This window comes from Coregonus clupeaformis, chromosome 34 (genome assembly GCF_020615455.1).
Source record: "Coregonus clupeaformis isolate EN_2021a chromosome 34, ASM2061545v1, whole genome shotgun sequence".
In the NCBI taxonomy this organism is placed as follows: domain Eukaryota; kingdom Metazoa; phylum Chordata; class Actinopteri; order Salmoniformes; family Salmonidae; genus Coregonus; species Coregonus clupeaformis.
Window position 1 is genome coordinate 31,878,903 of NC_059225.1, and position 25,570 is coordinate 31,904,472.

Genomic DNA, 25,570 nt, shown 5'->3' on the forward strand with positions numbered 1-25,570 from the left:
AATGACAACAGTTCTTCTCTCAATGCGAAAAATCTTTTAAACACTTGATAACCACCAAGCCTCGGTGTGAAATAGAACATTGTCATGCTCTGATCCCATATCTTCACATAGTTTTGCAAACAGGCAGTGGATGTGGTTTGATGTAGTTTACAATCAAATGTACCTGCTGCAGTATATCTCTGAGTTCTGTGCGCTGCTCTTTTGCCACTAGTTGCTCTCAATGTTTCATATGATGCGTCCATATAGCAGATTGAGACGCAGTCATAACTAGAGTGCAAAGGCCTGCCCGCCGTCCCGACATAGACGTGAATCTGTGAGACAGAACAATATGTCCTCGTGAGTAGCATCCCCCATCATGTATAGCGAACAAAAGCCAATGCATGGGCATCTCGGCCCTCACAGCTAACGTCCATTTGGAGAGCATAAGCTGGGGAGTTGTTCAGTCAGAGTTTCCTCTTGATTGCTAGCAATAGCATAAATTATTCATCTACCAGTGTTATCTGACAAAGGTATTGATGTGAGTTTCTGTGCCTCTGCCTCCCCACACATTGCTTTCACCATATTAATTGCGGCCGGTAATTTACAGTATCTCACAAAAGTGAGTACACCCCTCACATTTTTGTAAATATTTGAGTATATCTTTTCATGTGACAACACTGAAGAAATGTCACTTTGCTACAATGTAAAGTGGTGAGTGTACAGCTTGTATAACTGTAAATTTGCTGTCCCCTCAGAATAACACAACACACAGCCATTACTGTCTAAACCGCTGGCAACAAAAGTGAGTACACCCCTAAGTGAAAATGTCCAAATTGGGCCCAAAGTGTCAATATTTTGTGTGGCCACCATCATTTTCCAGCACTTCCTGAACCCTCTTTGGCATGGAGTTCACCAGAGCTTCACAGCTTGCCACTGGAGTCCTCTTCCACTCCTCCATGACGACATCACGGAGCTGGTGGATGTTAGAGACCTTGCACTCCTCCACCTTCCGTTTGAGGATGCCCCACATATGCTCAATAGGGTTTAGGTCTGGAGACATGCTTGGCCAGTCCATCACCTTTACCCTCAGCTTCTTTAGCAAGGCAGTGGTCGTCTCCCCAGTGTCATGTGACTCGTTAGTGTTACAAGGTCTCAGGTGTGAATGGGGAGAAGGTGTGTTAAATTTGGTGTCATCGCTCTCACACTCCCTCATACTGGTCACTGGAAGTTCAACATGGCACCTCATGGCAAAGAACTCTCTGAGGATCTGAAAAAAAAACAATTGTTGCTCTACATAAAGATTGCCTGGGCTATAAGAAGATTGCCAAGACCCTGAAACTGAGCTGCAGCACGGTGGCCAAGACCATACAGCGGTTTAACAGGACAGGTTCCACTCAGAACAGGCCTCGCCATGGTCGACCAAAGAAGTTGAGTGCACGTGCTCAGCGTCATATCCAGAGGTTGTCTTTGGGAAATAGACATATGAGTGCTGCCAGCATTGCTGCAGAGGTTGAAGGGGTGGGGGGTCAGCCTGTCAGTGCTCAGACCATACGCCGCACACTGCATCAAATTGGTCTGCATGGCTGTCGTCCCAGAAGGAAGCCTCTTCTAAAGGTGATGCACAAGAAAGCCCGCAAACAGTTTGCTGAAGACAAGCAGACTAAGGACATGGATTACCGGAACCATGTCCTGTGGTCGGATGAGACCAAGATAAACAAATTTGGTTCAGATGGTGTCAAGCGTGTGTGGCGGCAACCAGGTGAGGAGTACAAAGACAAGTGTGTCTTGCCTACAGTCAAGCATGGTGGTGGGAGTGTCATGGTCTGGGGCTGCATGAGTGCTGCCGGCACTGGGGAGCTACAGTGAAGGAAAAAAGTATTTGATCCCCTGCTGATTTTGTACGTTTGCCCACTGACAAAGAAAATATCAGTCTATAATTTTAATGGTAGGTTTATTTGAACAGTGAGAGACAGAATAACAACAAAAAAATCCAGAAAAACGCATGTCAAAAATGTTATAAATTGATTTGCATTTTAATGAGGGAAATAAGTATTTGACCCCTCTGCAAAACATGACTTAGTACTTGGTGGCAAAACCCTTGTTGGCAATCACAGAGGTCAGACGTTTCTTGTAGTTGGCCACCAGGTTTGCACACATCTCAGGAGGGATTTTGTCCCACTCCTCTTTGCAGAGCTTCTCCAAGTCATTAAGGTTTCGAGGCTGACGTTTGGCAACTCGAACCTTCAGCTCCCTCCACATATTTTCTATGGGATTAAGGTCTGGAGACTGGCTAGGCCACTCCAGGACCTTAATGTGCTTCTTCTTGAGCCACTCCTTTGTTGCCTTGGCCGTGTGTTTTGGGTCATTTTCAATGCCCTGGCTGAGGGAAGGAGGTTCTACACAAGATTTGACAGTACATGGCCCCATCCATCGTCCCTTTGATGCGCTGAAGTTGTCACCCCCAAAGCATAATGTTTCCACCTCCATGTTTGACGGTGGGGATGGTGTTCTTGGGGTCATAGGCAGCATTCCTCCTCCTCCAAACACGGCGAGTTGAGTTGATGCCAAAGAGCTCCATTTTGGTCTCATCTGACCACAACACTTTCACCCAGTTCTCCTCTGAATCATTCAGATGTTCATTGGCAAACTTCAGACGGGCATGTATATGTGCTTTCTTGAGCAGGGGGACCTTGCGGGCACTGCAGGATTTCAGTCCTTCACGGCATAGTGTGTTACCAATTGTTTTCTTGGTGACTATGGTCCCAGCTGCCTTGAGATCATTGACAAGATCCTCCTGTATAGTTCTGGGCTGATTCCTCACTGTTCTCATGATCATTGCAACTCCACAAGGTGAGATCTTGCATGGAGCCCCAGGCTGAGGGAGATTGACAGTTATTTTGTGTTTCTTCCATTTGCGAATAATCGCACCAACTGTTGTCACCTTCTCACCAAGCTGCTTGGCGATGGTCTTGTAGCCCATTCCAGCCTTGTGTAGGTCTACAATCTTGTCCCTGACATCCTTGGAGAACTCTTTGGTCTTGGCCATGGTGGAGAGTTTGGAATCTGATTGATTGATTGCTTCTGTGGACAGGTGTCTTTTATACAGGTAACAAGCTGAGATTAGCAGCACTCCCTTTAAGAGCTCTCCTAATCTCAGCTCATTACCTATATAAAAGACACCTGGGAGCCAGAAATCTTTCTGATTGAGAGGGGGTCAAATACTTATTTCCCTCATTAAAATGCAAATCAATTTATAACATTTTTGACATGCATTTTTCTGGATTATTTTGTTGTTATTCTGTCTCTCACTGTTCAAATAAACCTACCATTAAAATTATAGACTGATCATTTCTTTGTCAGTGGGCAAACGTACAAAATCAGCAGGGGATCAAATACTTTTTCCCTCACTGTACCATTCATTGAGGGAACCATGAATGCCAACATGTACTGTGACATACTGAAGCAGAGCATGATCCCCTCCCTTCAGAGACTGGGCCGCAGGGCAGTATTCCAACATGATAACGACCCCAAACACACCTCCAAGACGACCACTGCCTTGCTAAAGAAGCTGAGGGTAAAGGTGATGGACTGGCCAAGCATGTCTCCAGACCTAAACCCTATTGAGCATATGTGGGGCATCCTCAAACGGAAGGTGGAGGAGTGCAAGGTCTCTAACATCCACCAGCTCCGTGATGTCGTCATGGAGGAGTGGAAGAGGACTCCAGTGGCAAGCTGTGAAGCTCTGGTGAACTCCATGCCAAAGAGGGTTCAGGAAGTGCTGGAAAATGATGGTGGCCACACAAAATATTGACACTTTGGGCCCAATTTGGACATTTTCACTTAGGGGTGTACTCACTTTTGTTGCCAGCGGTTTAGACAGTAATGGCTGTGTGTTGTGTTACTACTTTACATTGTAGCAAAGTTACATTTCTTCAGTGTTGTCACATGAAAAGATATACTCAAATATTTACAAAAATGTGAGGGGTGTACTCACTTTTGTGAGATACTGTATATCAAAGTCTCTGCAATAGTGTGTGGTTTCATAGCGTAGCGGGCCTAGCCATTCACTGTGGGAATGATTCAAGTGCAACGGTCAAGTGCTGCCTTTTCCTATGATTTAAGGGCGCTCTCTGGTTGAATTGTATCTTTTAGGTTTAAATAATTTTCATATAGATTTTTAAGGTTTTGAGATACAAAGACGATATTAACATCTATATTTTTTTATATTATTTTTGAGGGGGATTTTGGAAATTCTCCTGCGACCCCGTTTTCGTACTGTAGTTTGGGAACCACTGAGTTATTGGTTAATTTGGGTAGCACATCCCCATATCTGATTATCAGCTGCTGTCAAAGACGAAATTAGTATGACATCCGGGCATTTAAAGTGTGTGTTCAAGCTTTTCGCAATGTTACATACTATAAAACATTATTTTTTTGGCATACTTAAATGGTCTACTATTTAGAATGGGTATTCGGACATGACTGCTGTGTCTAATTGTACAGGAACTGTACAAGTATTTTGTTATCACTCAACTACAACATCAAAATCAAAACATTTTAGGGCCCACTGTACATTAAGTTGCATAGTAAAATCAGTATAGATTAAAATTGAATATAGTACTGACAACTGTTACATCTTTCAGCATGCAAATTATTTTAAAGAAATATATATTATGTAACAATGTTTACCTACATTGTAATTACAGGACATAGTACTACCTGCCCATGTAACAACAATTGAAATACATGTTTTTAGGCCACATAGATTTGTTTTGGGCCACTTCCATTTTGGTATCCGAAGGCTTCTAAAACACTTTAAGATGTTCTAAAGGTTGTCTAGCTTGTCAAATGGTTCCCTTATGATTCCTGGAGTAGATTACATCAATATCTCTCGCAGTATCTACCAGCAGTTAAACTTACTGAAGGACCAAGAAATTCTGGAAATATGGATTATCATTCTTCAGAAATATTGTTACTTTCTAGCAGCCTCATCAAGGCCAAGATTATGAAAAGAATATCAACAAATTTAATTTACATCACTTTCACTATACAGTTTGGTTTACTATTGCATGAAATCTAAGAAATTGGAAGAAATGAAACCCCACATACCTATTTCAGCAGTGCAGAAGAGGGCTCGCATGAGACACAGGAGCACAGCGAAGGATGGACTGGGCGCCATCATAGTTGGTGCATAGTTTGCTAGCCCAGGCGAAAAGGTGGTGTAAAGTAGCTGTCCAGTCCAGAGAGGAGAGGGGGATCTGGCTGTGATGTGTTCAGGTGTCTTTCATGGAAGTACAGTGACACAGAGACAAGGACGTTGCCCCCTTATTCTGGCCGATCTGTATCCTGTCACATGGGTTGGTGGGGGATTGGCCAAAACCAGAACAATTTCCATGAGTTTCCACACTACTGACATGTGAGGAGATGACAGGGGTAAGAGGAAGTGGGCAGCCAATACTCATTCACTTACCAGGAGCACACAGGGGATGAGAAGAGCCACAGGTCTGAGATCAGCGCGAGCATCAATGAGACAAGCCTCACTCAAACTGAACCAGGACCAGCTCTCTATGGACGATATGTAAGATCTAAACAGAGCAAGTGGTCACCTCTTTCCAAGGACATGGCAGAGGTCATGAAATGTGTACACTGTTATCCTTTTGATGAATGAGGAACATCCTGGATTTCACAATATTCCATGTAAGAGACCAGTAGTACAGAAGACCACATCAACAGGAAGATGGTCAGGACAGATAAGGTGACAGTCTGTCATGAAGATATGTTTGTGTTTTCTGAGGACAAGAATGTAGTGTGTGATCACTTTGATGTCATATAAGAGTACAATTTCAGCAGACATGACATTTGAAAGAAAGTTAGGTAGTTGGTTTGGCTTAAAAAGTGTTTGGTATGCATTTTCACACACTGCACACACATCATTATAACTTTATGCCGAAATAAGGGCCTTTAGATAGATAGATCTGATTTTAAACCTTAACCTTAAACACACTGCTAACCCTAAAACGTAACCCTAACCTTAAATTAAGACCAGAAAGCTAATTTCATTTTCATGACTTTTTACAATATAGCCAGTTTTGACTTTGCAGCTGGCCCATCTAGTGGAAATTGTTCAGTTCTGCCTCAAGGACAAGGCTCATCCCAATAAACGTCAACCTTCTCGTGGGGAGCCCAACATGGAGCCCTGACGCCCCATTGTGGGCTGAATGAGGCTGGGGAGGAGCCTGAAAAGAACACACAGTCATACACGTCATGTACTATACATACAGTGCAATACATGCACAACATTTTAACAATAAACACACACTCTCACTAACGCACGCGTGTAAATGCAGTCATACACAGCTCATGCTCACCTGAAATCATATCATAAAACAGATTTCTTTTTTTCTCAGAGTCTCTATTTTTCTTTATACATTTTTACACCCAAAAATATGTTTCATTTGTACAAACTCACGCTTTGTTTTAAATTTGTGGATATGATCATAACCTAGCAAGGGAAAGAAATCTGGGATGTATAACAACATTGATGTATATTCTTACACAATTCACTGCACTTTATGGTAATAGAATAGAAATATCATATATTCTCTGTTATCAAATCTGTAAGAAGTGACATGACAGGTTCTTTACATTCTCAAAGTGCCATGGTTCAGGTTGGGGACAAGGGGCAAGGGGAGTTGGGGAGTTGGGGAGGGGGGGCTAAAAAAACAACATTGAACAAATAGGAAATAAGATAACACTATGACAGCACATAGTCCTCTGACAGTGAATGTCCTCCATCCCCTTTACGGGAACACATTGCCAAAGAGTTCCCTTTTAGCCTGCAAAAAGCACCACAATGTCATCCTGTCCCTCCTTTAATCTGAATAATCATTATCAAATGGATCAATCTCTCTTCACTGTGCCGAACACAGGAATCCTCTCCCGTTCTTCTCATCGCCGTGTGAGCCCGTTGTTGTTTTTGTCTGCTTTTGGTTTGGTGTCTCTGTTATAAAGTCCATTCCCACTGGGCACAGACGTAATTTCAACATCTAGTTTTGATTTACATTTGGTTGAGTTGTCAACTAATGTGAATTCAACGTGAAATCAACAAAAAATGTCACCATGACATTGGATTTAGGTTAAAAACAAAAATTCGACACAAAAATACATTCCCTTACGTTGATGACTTTTTGCAAATTCAATCAGTTTTCCACGTTGATTCAACGTCATCACATTTTTTTTGGGGGGGGGGGGGTTGAAATGACGTGGAAACCAGTTTTGCCCAGTGGGTTCTAGTCCATTGTTTTTTCTCATCTTTGGCTGGCGGCTCAGATCAGAACATCCTCTCGGTGTTGAAAACCCTCAGCTTGGTCATAAAGTTAAAGTAGATGTAGGCCAGGCAGACAAGCAGGTTCTTCATCAGGTAGAGGAGGGGCGTGACAAAGCCGAAGAAGGCGATGAGGCCGATACGCACAAACAGGAAGGGCAGATCCTGCAGGGCCACGCCTAGCGATGACAGCAGGGGACTGTGGGGCATGACCACCAGCCGCAGGCACGACAGGTAGCTGAAAATGTAGATAGGGAACACCCAGCCCGAGTAGTAGACCGCCGGGTGCCCAGCCACCCTCACCATCTCCACCGTGTCCATCCAGAACAGAAAGCTGTCCACAAATACCTCGGCTCGGGCATCGCTGGCACACAGGAAGTGCAGCGGCCCTGTGGAGGCGTACGGTGAGACGCCGCGGTCCACCGACGTGCTGACAGAGTGTGCCGAGCGTGCCGAGCGTGCCGAGCGTGCCGAGCGTGCCGAGCGTGCCGAGCGTGAGCTCAGGCCTGAGATGCTAAACTGTCTCCCTGGTATCTGGTTACCTGGCATCCCCCCTGACATCCCCTGGAAAGTCCCATTGGCCTCTGGTCGAGAGCCTGCCCCGTTCTGGTCCTGCCCATTCGGACCACCAGGTTGCCCTGGTTGTGCAGGTTGCCCGGGCACAGCTGGCGTTACGGGTGATGCAGGGTTTGCTGGGTTACCCGGTGTCACTGGGGTTCCACGTAGGTGCTCCACGTGCGTGAGGACAATGGAAGGGATCTCAGTATCTTGGTCCAATTCATTAGCTGGACGGAAAGACAACAGCACATGAGTATGTTAGCCATGACAGAATGACGCAGATCAGAACATCTCATTATGGCACAAACATGCATACAACATAGCCCAAAAGTGTAGAACACAGCCCAACAGTGTAGAACACAGCACAACACAGCGATTGTCTCTCTGGGCTTTATATGTACTATATTTTACCATAATACAATAGCATTTCTGATCAGTGGAAAAGGACGATAACATTTGGGATCTGGTTATTTCCTTGAATAAAGGGATTCCAAGAAACTGAGAGCCGTCCTTAGAACATGTCATGTTTTTTTTTCCAATTCAGCACTGTGTTACAAAAAAATCAATTGGGGGGTCGTACAGAGAATTTCCTGTTCATTTCCTGAGATACATATCTCCTGATAGAACATATTCCCGGATAGTGTACAGTATTGTTGTCGTAATGAAATGACACTAGGTCCAGCTGCATGTGACAGAGATTGCGCTCAGTGAGTTGGCAGAGGATCAGGTGTTATTCAGACTACAGTAGCTAGCTAGTGTTCAGTTAAAACGTGTGTTGAACACAGAGCTTTGTGTTCTCACCGTGTCCAGTGAGTCGACAGTGGCGGATCCTCTCCACGATATCGATGGAGATGAGAGAGAAGAGCACCAGCGACACGGGGAGCTCTGCGAACGTGTCCTGTCTTATACTGTTATTGATCTGCACCTGAGAGAAAACAACGATCAAAACCAATCTGTGATTCGAATCAGATTGCATTTACATTTTTGTCATTTAGCAGACTCTTATCCAGAGCAACTTACAGTTAAGACATGTACAGTGGGGAAAAAAAGTATTTAGTCAGCCACCAATTGTGCAAGTTCTCCCACTTAAAAAGATGAGAGAGGCCTGTAATTTTCATCATAGGTACACGTCAACTATGACAGACAAAATGAGAATTTTTTTTCCAGAAAATCACATTGTAGGATTTTTAATGAATTTATTTGCAAATTATGGTGGAAAATAAGTATTTGGTCAATGACAAAATTTTCTCAATACTTTGTTATATACCCTTTGTTGGCAATGACACAGGTCAAACGTTTTCTGTAAGTCTTCACAAGGTTTTCACACACTGTTGCTGGTATTTTGGCCCATTCCTCCATGCAAATCTCCTCTAGAGCAGTGATGTTTTGGGGCTGTCGCTGGGCAACACGGACTTTCAACTCCCTCCAAAGATTTTCTATGGGGTTGAGATCTGGAGACTGGTTAGGCCACTCCAGGACCTTGAAATGCTTCTTACGAAGCCACTCCTTCGTTGCCCGGGCGGTGTGTTTGGGATCATTGTCATGCTGAAAGACCCAGCCACGTTTCATCTTCAATGCCCTTGCTGATGGAAGGAGGTTTTCACTCAAAATCTCACGATACATGGCCCCATTCATTCTTTCCTTTACACGGATCAGTCGTCCTGGTCCCTTTGCAGAAAAACAGCCCCAAAGCATGATGTTTCCACCCCCATGCTTTACAGTAGGTATGGTGTTCTTTGGATGCAACTCAGTATTCTTTGTCCTCCAAACACGATGAGTTGAGTTTTTACCAAAAAGTTCTATTTTGGTTTCATCTGACCATATGACATTCTCCCAATCCTCTTCTGGATCATCCAAATGCACTCTAGCAAACTTCAGACGGGCCTGGACATGTACTGGCTTAAGCAGGGGGACACGTCTGGCACTGCAGGATTTGAGTCCCTGGCGGCGTAGTGTGTTACTGATGGTAGGCTTTGTTACTTTGGTCCCAGCTCTCTGCAGGTCATTCACTAGGTCCCCCATGTGGTTCTGGGATTTTTGCTCACCATTCTTGTGATCATTTTGACCCCACGGGGTGAGATCTTGCGTGGAGCCCCAGATCGAGGGAGATTATCAGTGGTCTTGTATGTCTTCCATTTCCTAATAATTGCTCCCACAGTTGATTTCTTCAAACCAAGCTGCTTACCTATTGCAGATTCAGTCTTCCCAGCCTGGTGCAGGTCTACAATTTTGTTTCTGGTGTCCTTTGACAGCTCTTTGGTCTTGGCCATAGTGGAGTTTGGAGTGTGACTGTTTGAGGTTGTGGACAGGTGTCTTTTATACTGATAACAAGTTCAAACAGGTGCCATTAATACAGGTAACGAGTGGAGGACAGAGGAGCCTCTTAAAGAAGAAGTTACAGGTCTGTGAGAGCCAGAAATCTTGCTTGTTTGTAGGTGACCAAATACTTATTTTCCACCATAATTTGCAAATAAATTCATAAAAAATCCTACAATGTGATTTTCTGGATTTTTTTTCCTCAATTTGTCTGTCATAGTTGACGTGTACCTATGATGAAAATTACAGGCCTCTCTCATCTTTTTAAGTGGGAGAACTTGCACAATTGGTGGCTGACTAAATACTTTTTTCCCCCACTGTATGTTAAGATAGCTAGGTGGGACACCACATCAGTCATGGTAAGTACATTGTTCCTCAATAAAGCAGCTATCATTACAATTTCTAGCCCTGATTGTGATCTAATGAAACGGTCATGTGCCAGTCATGTGACAGTCCTGTGCCAGCTTGGCTTCTCCAAACACTACATGGCACCCTATGACTGCTATATACCCTCTGTGACACTGGGTTAGTGGGCTAATCACTTGTAGCTCTGGCATGTGCTTAACTCAGGACTACTTGCCTACAGGACACAGAACAAAAGAGCTGAATTTATGGCTTCTCTCATGTAAAAGAGAGTAGATAAGCCATGGACCTGACGTCACCCCTGGACCTTCAGGAACCTCTAGAAAGTGGACTCATAAGAGGTGGGCTCTTCACAGACAGGAAGTGGTAAAGTGCCAGATGGACAGTTGATGTGACCAGGGAAGCTGGGACAGGAAGAGGAACTCAGCTGCTTATCAGTAGCTCCTTGGCCATAGGGCTGTAGATTGCTCCCCTGAGAACTTAACTGTTCCTCTCAACTAGGTTTTCCAGCCAATTGTGTCAAAAATAAGTTCATTACTCGAGACTTTGATCAACACAGTGTACAGTAGTGGCACCTGCTGGTAAAAATAATTTAGAGCAACCAAATTATTATTCATGACGTCCCACACCCTGTAGCCTGTGCGCAGCGTAGCATTTTTGTCTTCTACCAAACCAATCAGGTGGTTGTTCAATGAAACGAAGCGCCGGACGTCATTAATCACATGCTTCTGATAATGTAATAAAGGAATCGGCACACTGCTTCGAAGTACATTCGACGTATGCCTCGGAGCTCCGGGATCAAACGTAACATCACTACTCTCAACTCATCAACTTTACCCCTTCCTCTCTCATAAGACCCCCCCGCTAGGACACCGCACTTCAAATAACTTAATTATCCCGTGGTTGTGTCATGATGGTACACTCAGATTTTTTTTTTTATAGATTTGTTCCCAAAGGGGTACAAATGCTTCTCACTGGGGTGGTACCATGTAGTACGCCTTTTGTACCTTTAGTTATAGATACATAATTGTACCCCAGTTCATACCATGGATAGTACCTTTCTTACATATAGTCCACAGGTACAAAAGCATGTTTCTAGAAAATGAATATTTTTCCTTTATAGGGAACCACCACAGTAACAAAGCCATTTGTTCCTTGAAAGTAGCAAAAATGTACCTCTACCATAGACCACTTAAACTGGTACAACACTTCCACTCACATGTGGCCAAAAAATAACTAACTGAAAACCACGCCCCCACTAAGCCATGCCTCCAATATAATTTCCTGGTGTGCCTTGCCTTTTCGAGTGAATTGTAGAATTGACTGTATTTGTTAGTAACAGAGACATGATTGTTTAATTCGTTCATTTTCAGTACTGTGACCTTCACCAAGTAAGTTCCTAGGTGAATGTTATCATTAAAATTAAACACATTTTACCCTAATACAGTGGCCTGAACCTCATAGTTTACAGGCCACATCAGGCCTGCAAGTAGGGTTGCAAAATTATTGTAACTTTCCCAAAATTCCCTGATTTTCCAGAAATCCTGGTTGATGGGTTCCATATTTCCTAGTTATTCGCTCCCAATGCCACAAATCTTTCAACCGGGATTTCTGGAAAACCTGGGAACCGTACCTGTAAGTCACATTATGATGGCTTGCAAAGTAATGTGTAATTCCTATCAGAATCCAGCCAGAGTTAAGATGTCCAACAGTTGGGATTGTTATTCACCTGCAACCTGCCTTCAGAATGACAGCCAGGGTTAGGAATATTGTGAGGAGACTACCTAAGCCATTTAAACTGGACCAACCATTTCAATAACGGGTGCAAAAAATATAACTAACTGATTGGATTAGTTTAGAAAAATATATGCTATTTATCTTTGTGTAGCATAAGATCAATCAATTAATCAATCAATATACACTACCATTGAAAAGTTTGGGGTCACTTAGAAATGTCCTTGTTTTCGAAAGAAAAGCAATTTCTTTGTCCATTAAAATAACATCAAATTGATCAGAAATACAGTGTAGACATTGCTAATGTTGTACATGGCTATTGTAGCTGGAAACTGCTATTTTTTTATGGAATATCTACAGTGCGGGAACAAGTATTTGATACATTGCCGATTTTGCAGGTTTTCCTACTTACAAAGCATGTAGAGGTCTGTAATTTTTATCATAGGTACACTTCAACTGTGAGAGATGGAATCTAAAACAAAAATCCAGAAAATCACATTGTATGATTTTTAAATAGTTCATTTGCATTTTATTGCATGACATAAGTATTTTATCACCTACCAACCAATAAGAATTCCGGCTCTCACATACCTGTTAGTTTTTCATTAAGAAGCCCTCCTGTTCTCCACTCATTACCTGTATTAACTGCACCTGTTTGAACTCGTTACCTGTATAAAAGACACATGTCCACACACTCAATCAAACAGACTCCAACCTCTCCACAATGGCCAAGACCAGAGAGCTGTGTAAGGACATCAGGGATAAAATTGTTGACCTGCACAAGGCTGGGATGGGCTACAGGACAATAGGCAAGCAGCTTGGTGAGAAGGCAACAACTGTTGGCGCAATTATTAGAAAATGGAAGATGTTCAAGATGACGGGCAATCACCCTCGGTCTGGGGCTCCATGCAAGATCTCACCTCGTGGGGCATCAATGATCATGAGGAAGGTGAGGGATCAGCCCAGAACTACACGGCAGGACCTGGTCAATGACCTGAAGAGAGCTGGGACCACACTACGCCGTCAAGGTCCCCCTGCTCAAGCCAGCGCATGTCGCGAGATCTTGGCCAACAACCTCCTTCCCTCAGTAAGGGCATTGAAGATGGGTCGTGGCTGGGTCTTCCAGCATGACAACGACCCGAAACACACAGCCAGGGCAACTAAGGAGTGGCTCCGTAAGAATCATCTCAAGGTCCTGGAGTGGCCTAGCCAGTCCCCAGACCTGAACCCAATAGAAAATCTTTGGAGGGAGCTGAAAGTCCTTATTGCCCAGCGACAGCCCCGAAACCTGAAGTTATCTGGAGAAGGTCTGTATGGAGGAGTGGGCCAAAATCCCTGCTGCAGTGTGTGCAAACCTGGTCAAGACCTACAGGAAAGGTATGATCTCTGTAATTGCAAACAAAGGTTTCTGTACCAAATATTAAGTTCTGCTTTTCTGATGTATCAAATACTTATGTCATGCAATAAAATGCAAATTAATTACTTAAAAATCATACAATGTGATTTCGTCTCTCACAGTTGAAGTGTACCTATGATAAAAATTACAGACCTCTACATGCTTTGTAAGTAGGAAAACCTGCAAAATCGGCAGTGTATCAAATACTTGTTCTCCCCACTGTACATAGGCGTACAGAGGCCCATTATCAGCAACCATCAGTCCTGTGTTCCAATGGCACATTGTGTGTGCTAATCCAAGTTTATCAATTTAAAAGGCTAATTGATCATTAGAAAACCCTTTTGCAATTATGTTAGCACAGCTGAAAACTGTTGTGCTGATTAAAGAAGCAATAAAACTGGCCTTCTTGAGACTAGTTGAGTATCTGGAGCATCAGCAATTGTGGGTTCGATTACAGGCTCAAAATGGCCAGAAACAAATAACTTTCTTCTGAAACTCGTCAGTCTATTCTTGTTCTGAGAAATGAAGGCTATTCCATGCGAGAAATTGCCAAGAAACTCAAGATCTCGTACAACGCTGTTGATATGAGGTTTTTATAGTGTAATGATGTCATGTCATAGTATCGTGGGGACCAGGTTAGAGTTACCAGATAAGTGGCTTGGTGCCACGGAGTCTACATTCCTTATGTCAAAGGAGATTACTGATGTTTATGATAGCCTGATTGATGGACAGGATACACTGACTTGGGGTAAAGAGTAATGACATCAAAGAATGGGAGTACCCATGATGATTACCAGATGTTCGTGGAGAGACTTGTAACAGAGTGTATATATAGAGAGAGTGGATCTTTGTTCTGGAGTGAGGGAGATGATAGAGGCAAAGCTCTGTCCTTCTGTTATAACTAACCATGGAACATATTAAATACTAATATGAACTCCCCATCAAAAGTATCTAAGTACATCCTGACATTCGTAATCACTTGATACCTAGAAACCCATCATAACAGATTGGCGTCTAAACGAACAGGATGCAGTATACAGCCAAACTAACAGGTAAGCAGACTTTCATTTTTTTTATTATGTCAAATTCTGCTTATCTGTGGTAAGGTTTAGCTGTAACGGACTTTTAAAATTCTATATTTTAAAAGGTGGACGATGGGTGGTATTGAGTTGTTTAGTGGGATGTAAGGAGAATTATCAAATTAGACAATAATAGGGTGCTATGTTTCTAAGGGTTCGGTCAGAGTAATGACTAAAAAATCAACAGAGAAGAAGGAGAATGGGTGTAACAATAGTGGGCGTAGGAAATTTTAATGTGTACTACGATAACATAGGTCAGAGGTTCGAGTCCTCAACATGACGAGATTATACAGTGTACGACATTATGAAATAGAATAAGGTATTTTGGTACATAGGTTCGAGTCCTGTGTCGAAAGAGATATGGTTTGAGGCCATGATGAAGAGGTGCGATTCGTTGGTAGAAGGTTATAAAGGCCCTACAAGGTATTTTGGTGTAGGTTCGAGGCCTACGGTTGAAGGTTAAAATTCTTCGGTTGAAGAGTACAGTCCTTAGTAAAAAGACAATACTAAAAAGGTTAAAAGTTGTGAGGTTCAAGTCCTCAGCAGACTTAGGGATAAATGTTAGAGCCCTTTATCATTATGGTTTGAGGCCATGAAGGACATGGTTTGAGGCCATTCATATTTAAGAGTTTGATCATGGATATGGTTTGAGGCCATGAATGTTTAAGAATACTGTGGTAGAACATTATACAATGAGGAGAGAATTAGAAAACGGAATTACTCAAAACGACCAGGAGATGGAGCCAATGCAATGTAACATATTGAATCATAGCACCAAAATGACATTTATAGGAACTACATTTTAATACAGATCAGGATGGGGATTTTTAATGTATGTATTTAATTACTAATAATTGCATGAACTAATAGTAATAATGAATGGCCAGCTTAGTAGACCGATATCTGGAGAAAAAAAAAAGTCACCAGTAAGAGTAAAGCAGAGCTTCATTTAACTCGAAGTGAGAGACAGGAAATGACGAAATGATTACAGGCAAATCCACAGTTAGAATAAGTATTTTGTCAAAGTAATGTAAAGTTAAGTAATTTAATGGGACAACATGGGCGATTTTAGGAACAAAGAGCAGAAAATAATTTGAATCTGAGGGGTGCATAAGAAGTTACGATATATAACATAATTAATTCATAGAATATCAAGGAGTGGTATGGAGATTGTGAGGTTATTTTAGAGTGTAGTGGAAAGGTCTGTATTGTCTGGACAGGCAGGGCAGTGTCCGGGAAATTACAGTCTATTTTTGGTTACGCTGGGAAAATGTTTGAAGAAGTGATTTGTGTCGATTAAGAATGGTTAAAAACACCATGAAGGGATTATTTGATGTGAGTACCTAGAAGTTTCTAACGTTATATATGTATTAACTTGTTCACCCAAACGTAGACGTACGTCATGGGTGGGGAAGTAATTAATATGGGTTTTCTAAGTTTTTACCGTTGTTGGATCATATGATAGAGATAAGGAGTGGCGCAGTGGTCTAAGGCACTGCATCGCAGTGCTAACTGTGCCACTAGAGATCCTGGTTCGAATCCAGGCTCTGTCGCAGCCGGCCGCGACCGGGAGACTCATGGGCGGCGCACAATTGGCCCAGCGTCGTCCAGGGTAGGGGAGGGAATGGCCGGCAGGGATGTAGCTCAGTTGATAGAGCATGGCGTTTGCAACGCCAGGGTTGTGGGTTCGATTCCAGTATAAAAAAAATATATATGTAATCACTAACTGTAAGTCGCTCTGGATAAGAGCGTCTGCTAAATGACTAAAATGTAAATGTAAAAATAAGGTTTAAGGAATAAACTGACCATAAGTAATGTGGTTATAGACGTAATGTATAATATAGTACAAAGCCAATATAGGGTTTCCATTGAACTAATTATCAGGGTAGAGCTAACGTAGTGAAGTGATGGAACTTCATTTTGTATCAGAGGGTAAGATGAGAAACCATTGTAATTGAGCTATTTGTGGAATTTATTTCTCATTTCAATGGCATAGAGTCAAATCTATATTTATGAGTGTAATTCAACTGCTGGTATGTGTTGCTTGAACAGATAATACAGAGTATTTGGTTTGGTGATGTTGAATGGAAGATTTGTAGCGTGTCTTGGTTCAAATAGAAAGACTCACTTATTTAACAGGTATAGAGAGACGATTGCGTGGTAGTCATTTTTTGGCGTTGCCTAAGGGTTTGCTAGATTACACGATTGAGAATGGTGGCGTAATGTCTATGAATAAATTGGATATTGATTAAATGGATAAATTCAATATATGATGGTAAAATACAACAAGTGTTTGGTGTTACTTCTAGCCTACTTGGAAAGGATATTTACCTAGATCTGATGTATTCTAATAATGGAGGATTGGTGATAAACTGAACCAAACATGACGTTACTACAGCAATTTAGGATGGTTAATGTTGTTACATTAGTTTTTAAACCCTACGATAGAGATAAATGTAGAACGCTGTTTGAGAGTGTGTTTTATTTTGTCTACTAGTAAGAAATGGAAGAATTTCCATGTTTTGTGTCTGCGGGTGTTAACCTTTGGGGCTCGCTGTAACGTGTGAGCGCTGTAAGGGACATTATGGGTTATGTTAGGTGTACAAGGATCAGTGGTTGCTGTGGAGAAGGAAGTCATAGGGGGTTGAATGTTTGGTGTGAAAGGGCTAGCTAGTTAGTGTTGAGAACTAGTGATGTTTAGAGTGGTGACGTAACTTGCTATGCGACTTGGAAGTAGTTGCTTAACTTGCTTTGCAAGGATAGCGGATTTTGTGGAGCGACGGGTAATGGTGTTTCGATGGTAAATGTTGATGTGTGTAGAGGGTCCCTGGTTCAAACCCAGGTAGGGACAGAAAGCAAAACTTTTACATTGATGCTGTTGACCTAGATTACTAGGTGAATTGATAACATTATGTGAAAGGGATTGTTTTACCAACACATAGAGGATAGTATAACATAGTAATCAAAGTTGCATAGCTGTGAAGATATGTTTTATTTGTTTTGACTATAATTTTAAATAATTTGTCATCTGTTAAAGGAACGTTAGATGGAAAGTCAGCAATAGAGAATAATTAAGATTATAGAGGGTTGTCTGTGTTTGAAAATAAAAGTAGGTTCAGTGAGTGTTGAGAAATGGTGAATTGTATTGTTTGATGAGACATGTTGAATTGATGTTGAATTGGATTGTTTAATAGACGGGTATTAAAATAATTCTTTATATTTAGGTGAATGAAAATATGTTATTAGGTAGTTGTGCTTTGTGGAGACAATTTACTAATGACATGATTCATTAATTCTAAAAACGATAATCTGTTATGGTACGCTGAACAATGGGATATAGTTTTTACTATTAGGATGATGGATTAAGTAAACATTGTTTATAAGTATGAAGTTATTAAACAATAGGTTTATATTTTAAAATATCAATGCAACAGGTTGCGATGATTAAATGACTAGAAAGGGGTTATAGGTTTATATTAGAAGGTGTAGTGAACTTAATGAAACGTGGTATTTTCTAGTGTCTTCTGAGTTTTTTTTCCAGGATTGATGGAAGTCTCCTATTGCATTATGTTAAGGGGAGAGTAGGAGACAACGTAGCAAACAATTTTTAAATAGATGCCTGGGATAAAATGTCACGTCTTACTTATGCGGAGTACGTGATTGTATTGGTTAATGAATTAAATATGACATTTACAGGGGTGACAGGAACAATAGAAGGGGAAACAGATATTTCCTATGTTGTTGATCAAGTAAACGATAATGGATCATTTGATATGGGATCGCATGGAGCAGATTTAGGGGTTCAATAATCATTGTGAGATTTAAAGAGGATATGATTTGAAGGGTAATTAATTAAACACAATCATTGTATACTTGAGGAACTTTGAGTGGTTTTCATCTTTTGAGAGATTTTATATAATCTTTTTATGGAGTAGTTATAAGGAATTAGATACAAACGATTATTGATGAGATAAGACTGTATATCTGTATCATGTTTTATGCGTACTTACTATCTTTGGATTACTGATTGTAATTAAATGTTAATAAAATGTATAATTTCTCTTCCAGGAGAAAGGGGATTTCCTTATCTCATTGGAATGTTGCCAAGGGCTAGGGGGAGCAGTTTAGTGAAGTTAGGCAGTATTAGGTCGTAAAAGGGAGCTACCAAATTAAGTAAGGACTGGCTATTTTTGTTTGTTGTTTTTCAATTGAGTTTTTCAAATAAACACACAACCCACCAAGGATGATGTTTATATAGGGTTCTTATTTTGATTGTACAATTTTTAACAGGTCAAAGGTGATAAGTCTTAAAGGAGCACACACAGTGAATTGTGTGAAGTTTTCTTTTCTTTTTTGACTGAGTTTTGGGTATACATGATTTCTTATGAGAATAAATGTCATGCGGACTTAATGTACACCTGGGGTACACAACATTTATGAAATGTTTTGAATGTTGGTAATGTTTAGTATACTATAGGATGGAACATTTAATTGAATGATTTCAATGACCTCTGAACTCTGTACTGACTTTCTAGTGTAATTTGATCATCCACACTGGAAATCCTAGAAACAAGGGCTGAGGATTTTAAGATAGTTCATTTTACTGAGTTGAGGATAATTTATAATGCTGAAAAGTGTGAAGAAGTTTATAATTTGGTAATAATATATGTGATTCGAACCATAAAATAACAAAAGAGAGAGAGAGCTTTCCCTGAATGAGGAATACATGTTGCTAGTCAATTGTACTAATCTTGGATTACTTTACGGGATAGAAGTAAGTTGAGGTATTATCAAATGTTGTCATTTTAATTTAGGCAATCTTGGTGTTTTGTTTTTGAAAGCATGAATCACGTTGTGACTCGTGTTCAGAACAGGGGGTAGTAATGATGGTAAGAGGATTTATTGGCACATTTGCATATTGTAGTAAGAATATGAGCAGTAGTAATTAATGTGTTATGGGTTAGGTTAAATATTTAGGTGAAAATGTATTTTTGGTATAAGGTATAATGTAGTGGAGGCATGTCTATGGAAACAAGTGACTATAACAAGATCCAAGAATGTGCACTTCCTAATAGAGACTTTTCCTGACTGATTGATAAGAAGACTGTGTAAAGTAGCATATTGTGTATTACATTTTAGTCACTTAGCAGACGCTCTTATCCAGAGCGACTTACAGTTAGTGAATACATATTTTTTTATACTGGCCCCCATGGGAATCGAACCCACAACCCTGCCGTTGCAAACGCCATGCTCTATCAACTGAGCTACATCCCTGCCGGCCATTCCCTCCCCTACCTGGACGACGCTGGGCCAATTGTGCGCCGCCCATGAGTCTCCCGGTCGCGGCCAGCTGCGACAGAGCCTGGATTCGAACCAGGATCTCTAGTGGCACACTGCGCCACTCAGGAGTGTATCAACTAACAATGTTATGAAGTTTTCTTTCAAAAAGGTGAAGGCAACTCTGTCAACATGAAAGGAGAATCTGGGCATGTTCTGTGCATGGGAGACTGTGTGGCAGTAGAGGACTACAGAAGTAAGAGCTGGACAGAATCTAGGTGAAGTGGTTAGTACTAGTTGTTGCTGACTATCTCAATGGAGGGGACAGTAGTAGCAGAGACAGATTTGTAAATCTATTTGTCCCACTATAGGAGGTAATCAAACATCAGAGGAGGAAGATGGAACTGCCACTGTGGAACATTGTTTTTGTTTTTGTTTTTATGTTAATGTCTGTGTGTCATTGCAGCAGTGAATCTTGAATCCATATTGGTGCGATGCAAGAAGGACGCTACACAGAGCGATGTGAACAGAAATTGGGAAGTATATTAGAAATTGGTATTAAGAATAATTGTTAAAAAATAATAATTTGTCATATGGTAAATGTTTATATGGATTTATTGGATTAGAATTGAAATCAATTAAACTGTTATGTTTTGTCTCCTAGTGAGATAAATACAGATGGTGTCTTGATGCATGGCAGGGATAATTTGGACTAGCATGGTGTGAACCTAAATAAATAAAAGTAACAACTTATGAACCGGCTGAAGATGAATATCAGAGGCGTTGAAGATGTTTTTGTAAAATACCACGTCTACATGCAACTGGTCTACAACAACCAATTGAAGATATCAAAAGATTTTCTCATGTTATTATCTCGAAGGAGTGGGAAAGGAGTCCACCATTGAGTGAGAAAGGAGAAACATATGTTCAAATGCAACATTTCTGATGTTGTGGGCATAATGGTTGGCAAATGGACAAGACAATGAGGTTGTGGAGTTGGTGGTGACTCGAATGAGACATTGTAGTTTGACATTGTCATGGGCAAGTAATTTTGAAATGTGAAGATGTCTGAAGAACATAATGAAGAGACGCCAGAAGATTTAAGTGCCGGGGGAGAAAGAGGGGTTGCTTAGCTGTGTTGATAATAAAATTGGATTGATCTAAATTTGCTAATTTGGGTAGTCGGTATATACAGTAGGGAGAACAAGTATTTGATACACTGCCGATTTTGCAGGTTTTCCTACTTACAAACATGTAGAGGTCTGTAATTTTTATCATAGGTACACTTCAACTGTGAGAGACGGAATCTAAAACAAAAATCCAGAAAATCACATTGTATGATTTTAAAGTAATTAATTTGCATTTTATTGCATGACATAAGTATTTGATACATCAGAAAAGCAGAACTTAATATTTGGTACAGAAACCTTTGTTTGCAATTACAGAGATCATACGTTTCCTGTAGGTCTTGACCAGGTTTGCACACACCGCAGCAGGGATTTTGGCCCACTCCTCCATACAGTCCTTCTCCAGATCCTTCAGGTTTCGGGGCTGTCGCTGGGCAATACAGACTTTCAGCTTCCTCCAAAGATTTTTGTATTGGGTTCAGGTCTGGAGACTGGATCATCCAGATGGTCATTGGCAAACTTCAGACGGGCCTGGACATGCGCTGGCTTGAGCAGGGGGACCTTGCGTGCGCTGCAGGATTTTAATCCATGACGGCGTAGTGTGTTACTAATGGTTTTCTTTGAGACTGTGGTCCCAGCTCTCTTCAGGTCATTGACCAGGTCCTGCCGTGTAGTTCTGGGCTGATCCCTCACCTTCCTCATGATCATTGATGCCCCACGAGGTGAGATCTTGCATGGAGCCCCAGACCGAGGGTGATTGACCGTCATCTTGAACTTCTTAAATTTTCTAATAATTGCGCCAACAGTTGTTCCCTTCTCACCAAGCTGCTTGCCTATTGTCCTGTAGCCCATCCCAGCCTTGCGCAGTTCTACAAGTTTATCCCTGATGTCCTTACACAGCTCTCTGGTCTTGGCCATTGTGGAGAGGTTGGAGTCTGTTTGATTGAGTGTGTGGACAGGTGTATTTTATACAGGTAACGAGTTCAAACAGGTGCAGTTAATACAGGTAATGAGTGGAGAACAGGAGGGCTTCTTAAATAAAAACTAACAGGTTTGTGAGAGCCGGAATTCTTACTGGTTGGTAGATGATCAAATACTTATGTCATGCACTAAAATGCAAATTAATTACATAAAAATCATACAATGTGATTTTCTGGATTTTTTTGATTCCGTCTCACACAGTTGAAGTGTACCTATGATAAAAATGACAGACCTCTACATACTTTGTAAGTAGGAAAACCTGCAAAATCGGCAGTATATCAAATACTTGTTCTCCCCACTGTATATATACTACTGATTGGGAATATTGTACTTTATATGAATTGTTGGGGGTTAAGTGATCTTACTTACCACAAAATAAGAAAAAAAAAAGTGGATTGATATGAGGTTTTTATAGTGTAATGATGTCATGTCATAGTAATGTGGGGACCAGGTTAGAGTTACTAGATAATTGGCTTGTTGCCACGGAGTCTGCATTCCATATGTCAAAGGAGATTACTGATGTTTATGACAGCATGATTGATGGACAGGATATACTGACTTGGGGTAAAGAATAATAAGAGTGCCAATGATGATTACCAGATGTTCGTGGAGAGACTTGTAAGAGAGTGTATATATAGAGAGAGTGGATCTTTGTTCTGGAGTGAAGGAGATGATAGAGGCAAAGCTCTGTCCTTCTGTTATAACTAACCATGGAACATATTAAATACTAATATGAACTCCCCATCAAAAGTGTCTAACTACATCCTTACATTCGTAATCACTTGATACCTAGAAACTCATCATAACAGCTGTGTACTACTCCCTTCACAGAACACCGCAAAGCCATATCTCAGACTGCCCATCTTAATCTTTTATTTTTATTGGCCAGTCTGAGATATGGCTTTTTCTTTGCAACTCTGCCTAAAAGGTCAGCATCCCGGAGTCACCTCTTCACTGTTGACATTGAGACTAGTGTTTTGCGGGTACTATTAAATTAAGCTGCCAGTTGAGGACCTGTGAGGCATCTGTTTCTCAAACTAGACACTCTAATGTATTGTCCTCTTGCTCAGATGTGCACCGGGGCCTCCCATTCCTCTTTCTATCTATTCTGGTTAGAGCCAGTTTGTGCTGTTCTGTGAAGGGAGTAGTACACAGCGTTGTAAGAGATCTTCAGTTTCTTGGCAATTTCTTGCATGGAATAGCCTTCATTTCTCAGAACAAGAATAGACTGACGAGTTTCAGAAGAAAGTTATTTGTCTATACTATATTTCTAATCAATTTGATGTTATTTTAATGGACAAAATAATTGCTTTTCTTTCGAAAACAGTAACCCCAAACTTTTGAACAGTGTACATGCAAAAACACAGATATAAAAACAACTAAAAAAATTTACCTGGAGCAGAGCATGCTGAGAAATATGATGATGATAATGATTATGGTACAAATGTGCCTTTATAGGGTACCACCCTAGTGACAAAGTCGTTAGTTATTTTTAGGTGGCAAAAAATCATAATTGTACCTTATGGTGGGTACAAATATGTACTTTTCTTGAATACATTGCTTTTATGCTAAGCAAAGGTACAGATCAGTACCATCAAGAGTTAAGGGTACACAAAATACGTTTGTACCCTGGGAAACAGAAATGTGTCTTCACCTTATGTTGAGAGTAAGAGTGTCATGATTGTACATTTATGTTCAAAATATTGGGTACAAAAATGTACCATTATACTCTTTATCCACACAGTACCCTAAAAGGCACTTGTAAGATCACATGTGTACCTCTGAAGGTACATAGTGTGTATTTTGATCTACTTGTACTCCAGGTAACAATATTGTACCCTTAAGAGTGTAGACGATAGTCTCCATTGTGCTCAGTAGGATTAGATATGGATGGAATCATCTATACTGATTCGGACCTGGTACATCAGGTGAGTGGACTCGAGCTAATCAACAGCATCATTAATCTATTAATTAACTACCAGGGGTACCAGGAAACCGGCAGTATAGACCTCAAGGCCTGGATGTGAATACCTCTGAGTTAGAATGTCTCTTTGTAAGTGTCACTCTCATTTCAGAGGTAACCAACAGGTTGAGTGTCAAAGGTCACCTACAACAGTGAATCTAAGTCAAAGGTCACAGAAACATAGACACACTGAGACGAGCATAAACAAATGATGGATAACACCAGGGTCACATGGTTTACCTCTGAGCTGGCAATGAGAAAGGCAAAGCAGGGTAATGTGGAGAGGATCACATAGACCAGGGCCACCGGCCTCCTGAGAGAGAGAGACAGACCGAGAGAGGGAGAAGGAAAGAGAGAAAGGAGCAATAGTCATAGGCTAGAGGTTATGAAAAAGGAAAATATTAATGCATTTGGAAATGCTCAATGTTGGCATGATAGATGTGGCCCGGCTACGGCCAAACCAATTGCAGGCCAGTCGAGTCAGACACAGCATAGCTACCGGTCAGGTTCACGCCAAACAGACCAGACAACCATTACTACACCACAAGGCTCAGGTCCAGAAAACACTGTGCTGGTATATTACAGCTACAGCTCAGACACAGCTCCTAGCATAGATTTCCAGCTAGGCCGCAGAACAGACAGACCAGATAGACCAGAAAGACACTCACCACTTCTTCCTGCCGACAAGGAACTTCTTATTTGTGAACACCATGTACTTCATGGGCACCCAGACCAGCAGGGCTGTGGAGGTGACATAGGCGATGGAGGAGGCCACGATAAGCCAGTAGGCGGTGCTGGCGTCGCCGGGCGGCTGCGCCACACTCTTGACCCGCGCCACGATGAGGGCGAACCTTTGCATGATGATGAAGAGCGGCACGCACAGGCCTGCAAACTGCAGCACCTCGCAAAGGGCGAACTTCAGTGTCCTCCCCGAGGCCATGCTGTGGCAGCCCCTGCGCTGTGGGGAACCGAAAAAAAGAAAAAAAAAGAGGGAGGGAGGGAGAGAGGGGGATGTTGTCCGCAGTGAGGCGACCCCTGTCCGTCTGAGGGCTGGTCAGGCCTGGGCCTGGTGCATTGTCTGTGTCCACTAGCATTTTCCACACGCCACAGCTCCCGCTCGCTGCTCTGCCGTTTGCTTACACTGCACTAGGCATTGTGTATCTTTATCGCCGCTGTCATGACGGTGTGATGTGACTGCCCCGCTAACCTCTTTATATATGAATGTTGCAAACAATTTGTCTCTCTCTCTCTGGCCCTTCAAGGGTAATATCTTTCAGAAAGAGGGTGAAGACCGGGAAGAGATGTGAAACCTAGAGGAAAATATACCTATGGAGCAGAATCATCAAGGACCACGCCAAACACTTGCAGTCCCATGTCATTTAAAGGAGCAGTGAGCGAGCACGCTCTTTTTATCATTTGGCTGTCCTGTGATTTGTATGTTCGTCCTGCCATGACTACACATCCCCATCTAGT

The 25,570-nt window shown here is 41.7% G+C and overlaps 2 protein-coding genes across 2 annotated transcripts in view; both read right to left on the reverse strand.

Annotated features, from left to right (window-relative positions):
- The window catches only part of LOC121550011 (macrophage mannose receptor 1), a 41,181-nt gene extending 35,921 nt beyond the window's left edge, over window positions 1–5,260 (reverse strand). Inside the window, exon 1 of the mRNA XM_041862063.1 lies at window positions 5,089–5,260. Within this exon, the coding sequence (XP_041717997.1) occupies window positions 5,089–5,161 (73 nt within the window). The 5' untranslated portion in view covers window positions 5,162–5,260. The remainder of the gene's footprint in view (window positions 1–5,088) is intronic.
- Window positions 5,261–6,472: 1,212 nt separating this feature from the next.
- On the reverse strand, window positions 6,473–25,043 carry LOC121549559 (transmembrane protein 236-like). Its single transcript, XM_041861353.2, has 4 exons — window positions 24,766–25,043; window positions 24,338–24,410; window positions 8,663–8,786; window positions 6,473–8,088 (listed from the first exon to the last, which is right to left on the reverse strand). Exons 1-4 carry the CDS (start codon window positions 25,035–25,037, stop codon window positions 7,310–7,312), a joined length of 1,248 nt encoding a protein of 415 aa, XP_041717287.2. The 5' UTR covers window positions 25,038–25,043; the 3' UTR covers window positions 6,473–7,309.
- Window positions 25,044–25,570: the final 527 nt, after the last annotated feature.

What these genes read in the sequence shown, in the direction of transcription:
- LOC121549559 (XM_041861353.2), bottom strand. Translation starts at nt 25,037, where the DNA reads ATGGCCTCGGGGAGGACACTGAAGTTCGCCCTTTGCGAGGTGCTGCAG. An exon ending in TTCTCATTGCCAGCTCAGAG is followed by an intron (nt 8,787 to 24,337) that starts GTAAACCATGTG and finishes GTTTTCTCTCAG; the next exon opens with GTGCAGATCAATAACAGTAT. An exon ending in CTGTCGACTCACTGGACACG is followed by an intron (nt 8,089 to 8,662) that starts GTGAGAACACAA and finishes CTTTCCGTCCAG; the next exon opens with CTAATGAATTGGACCAAGAT.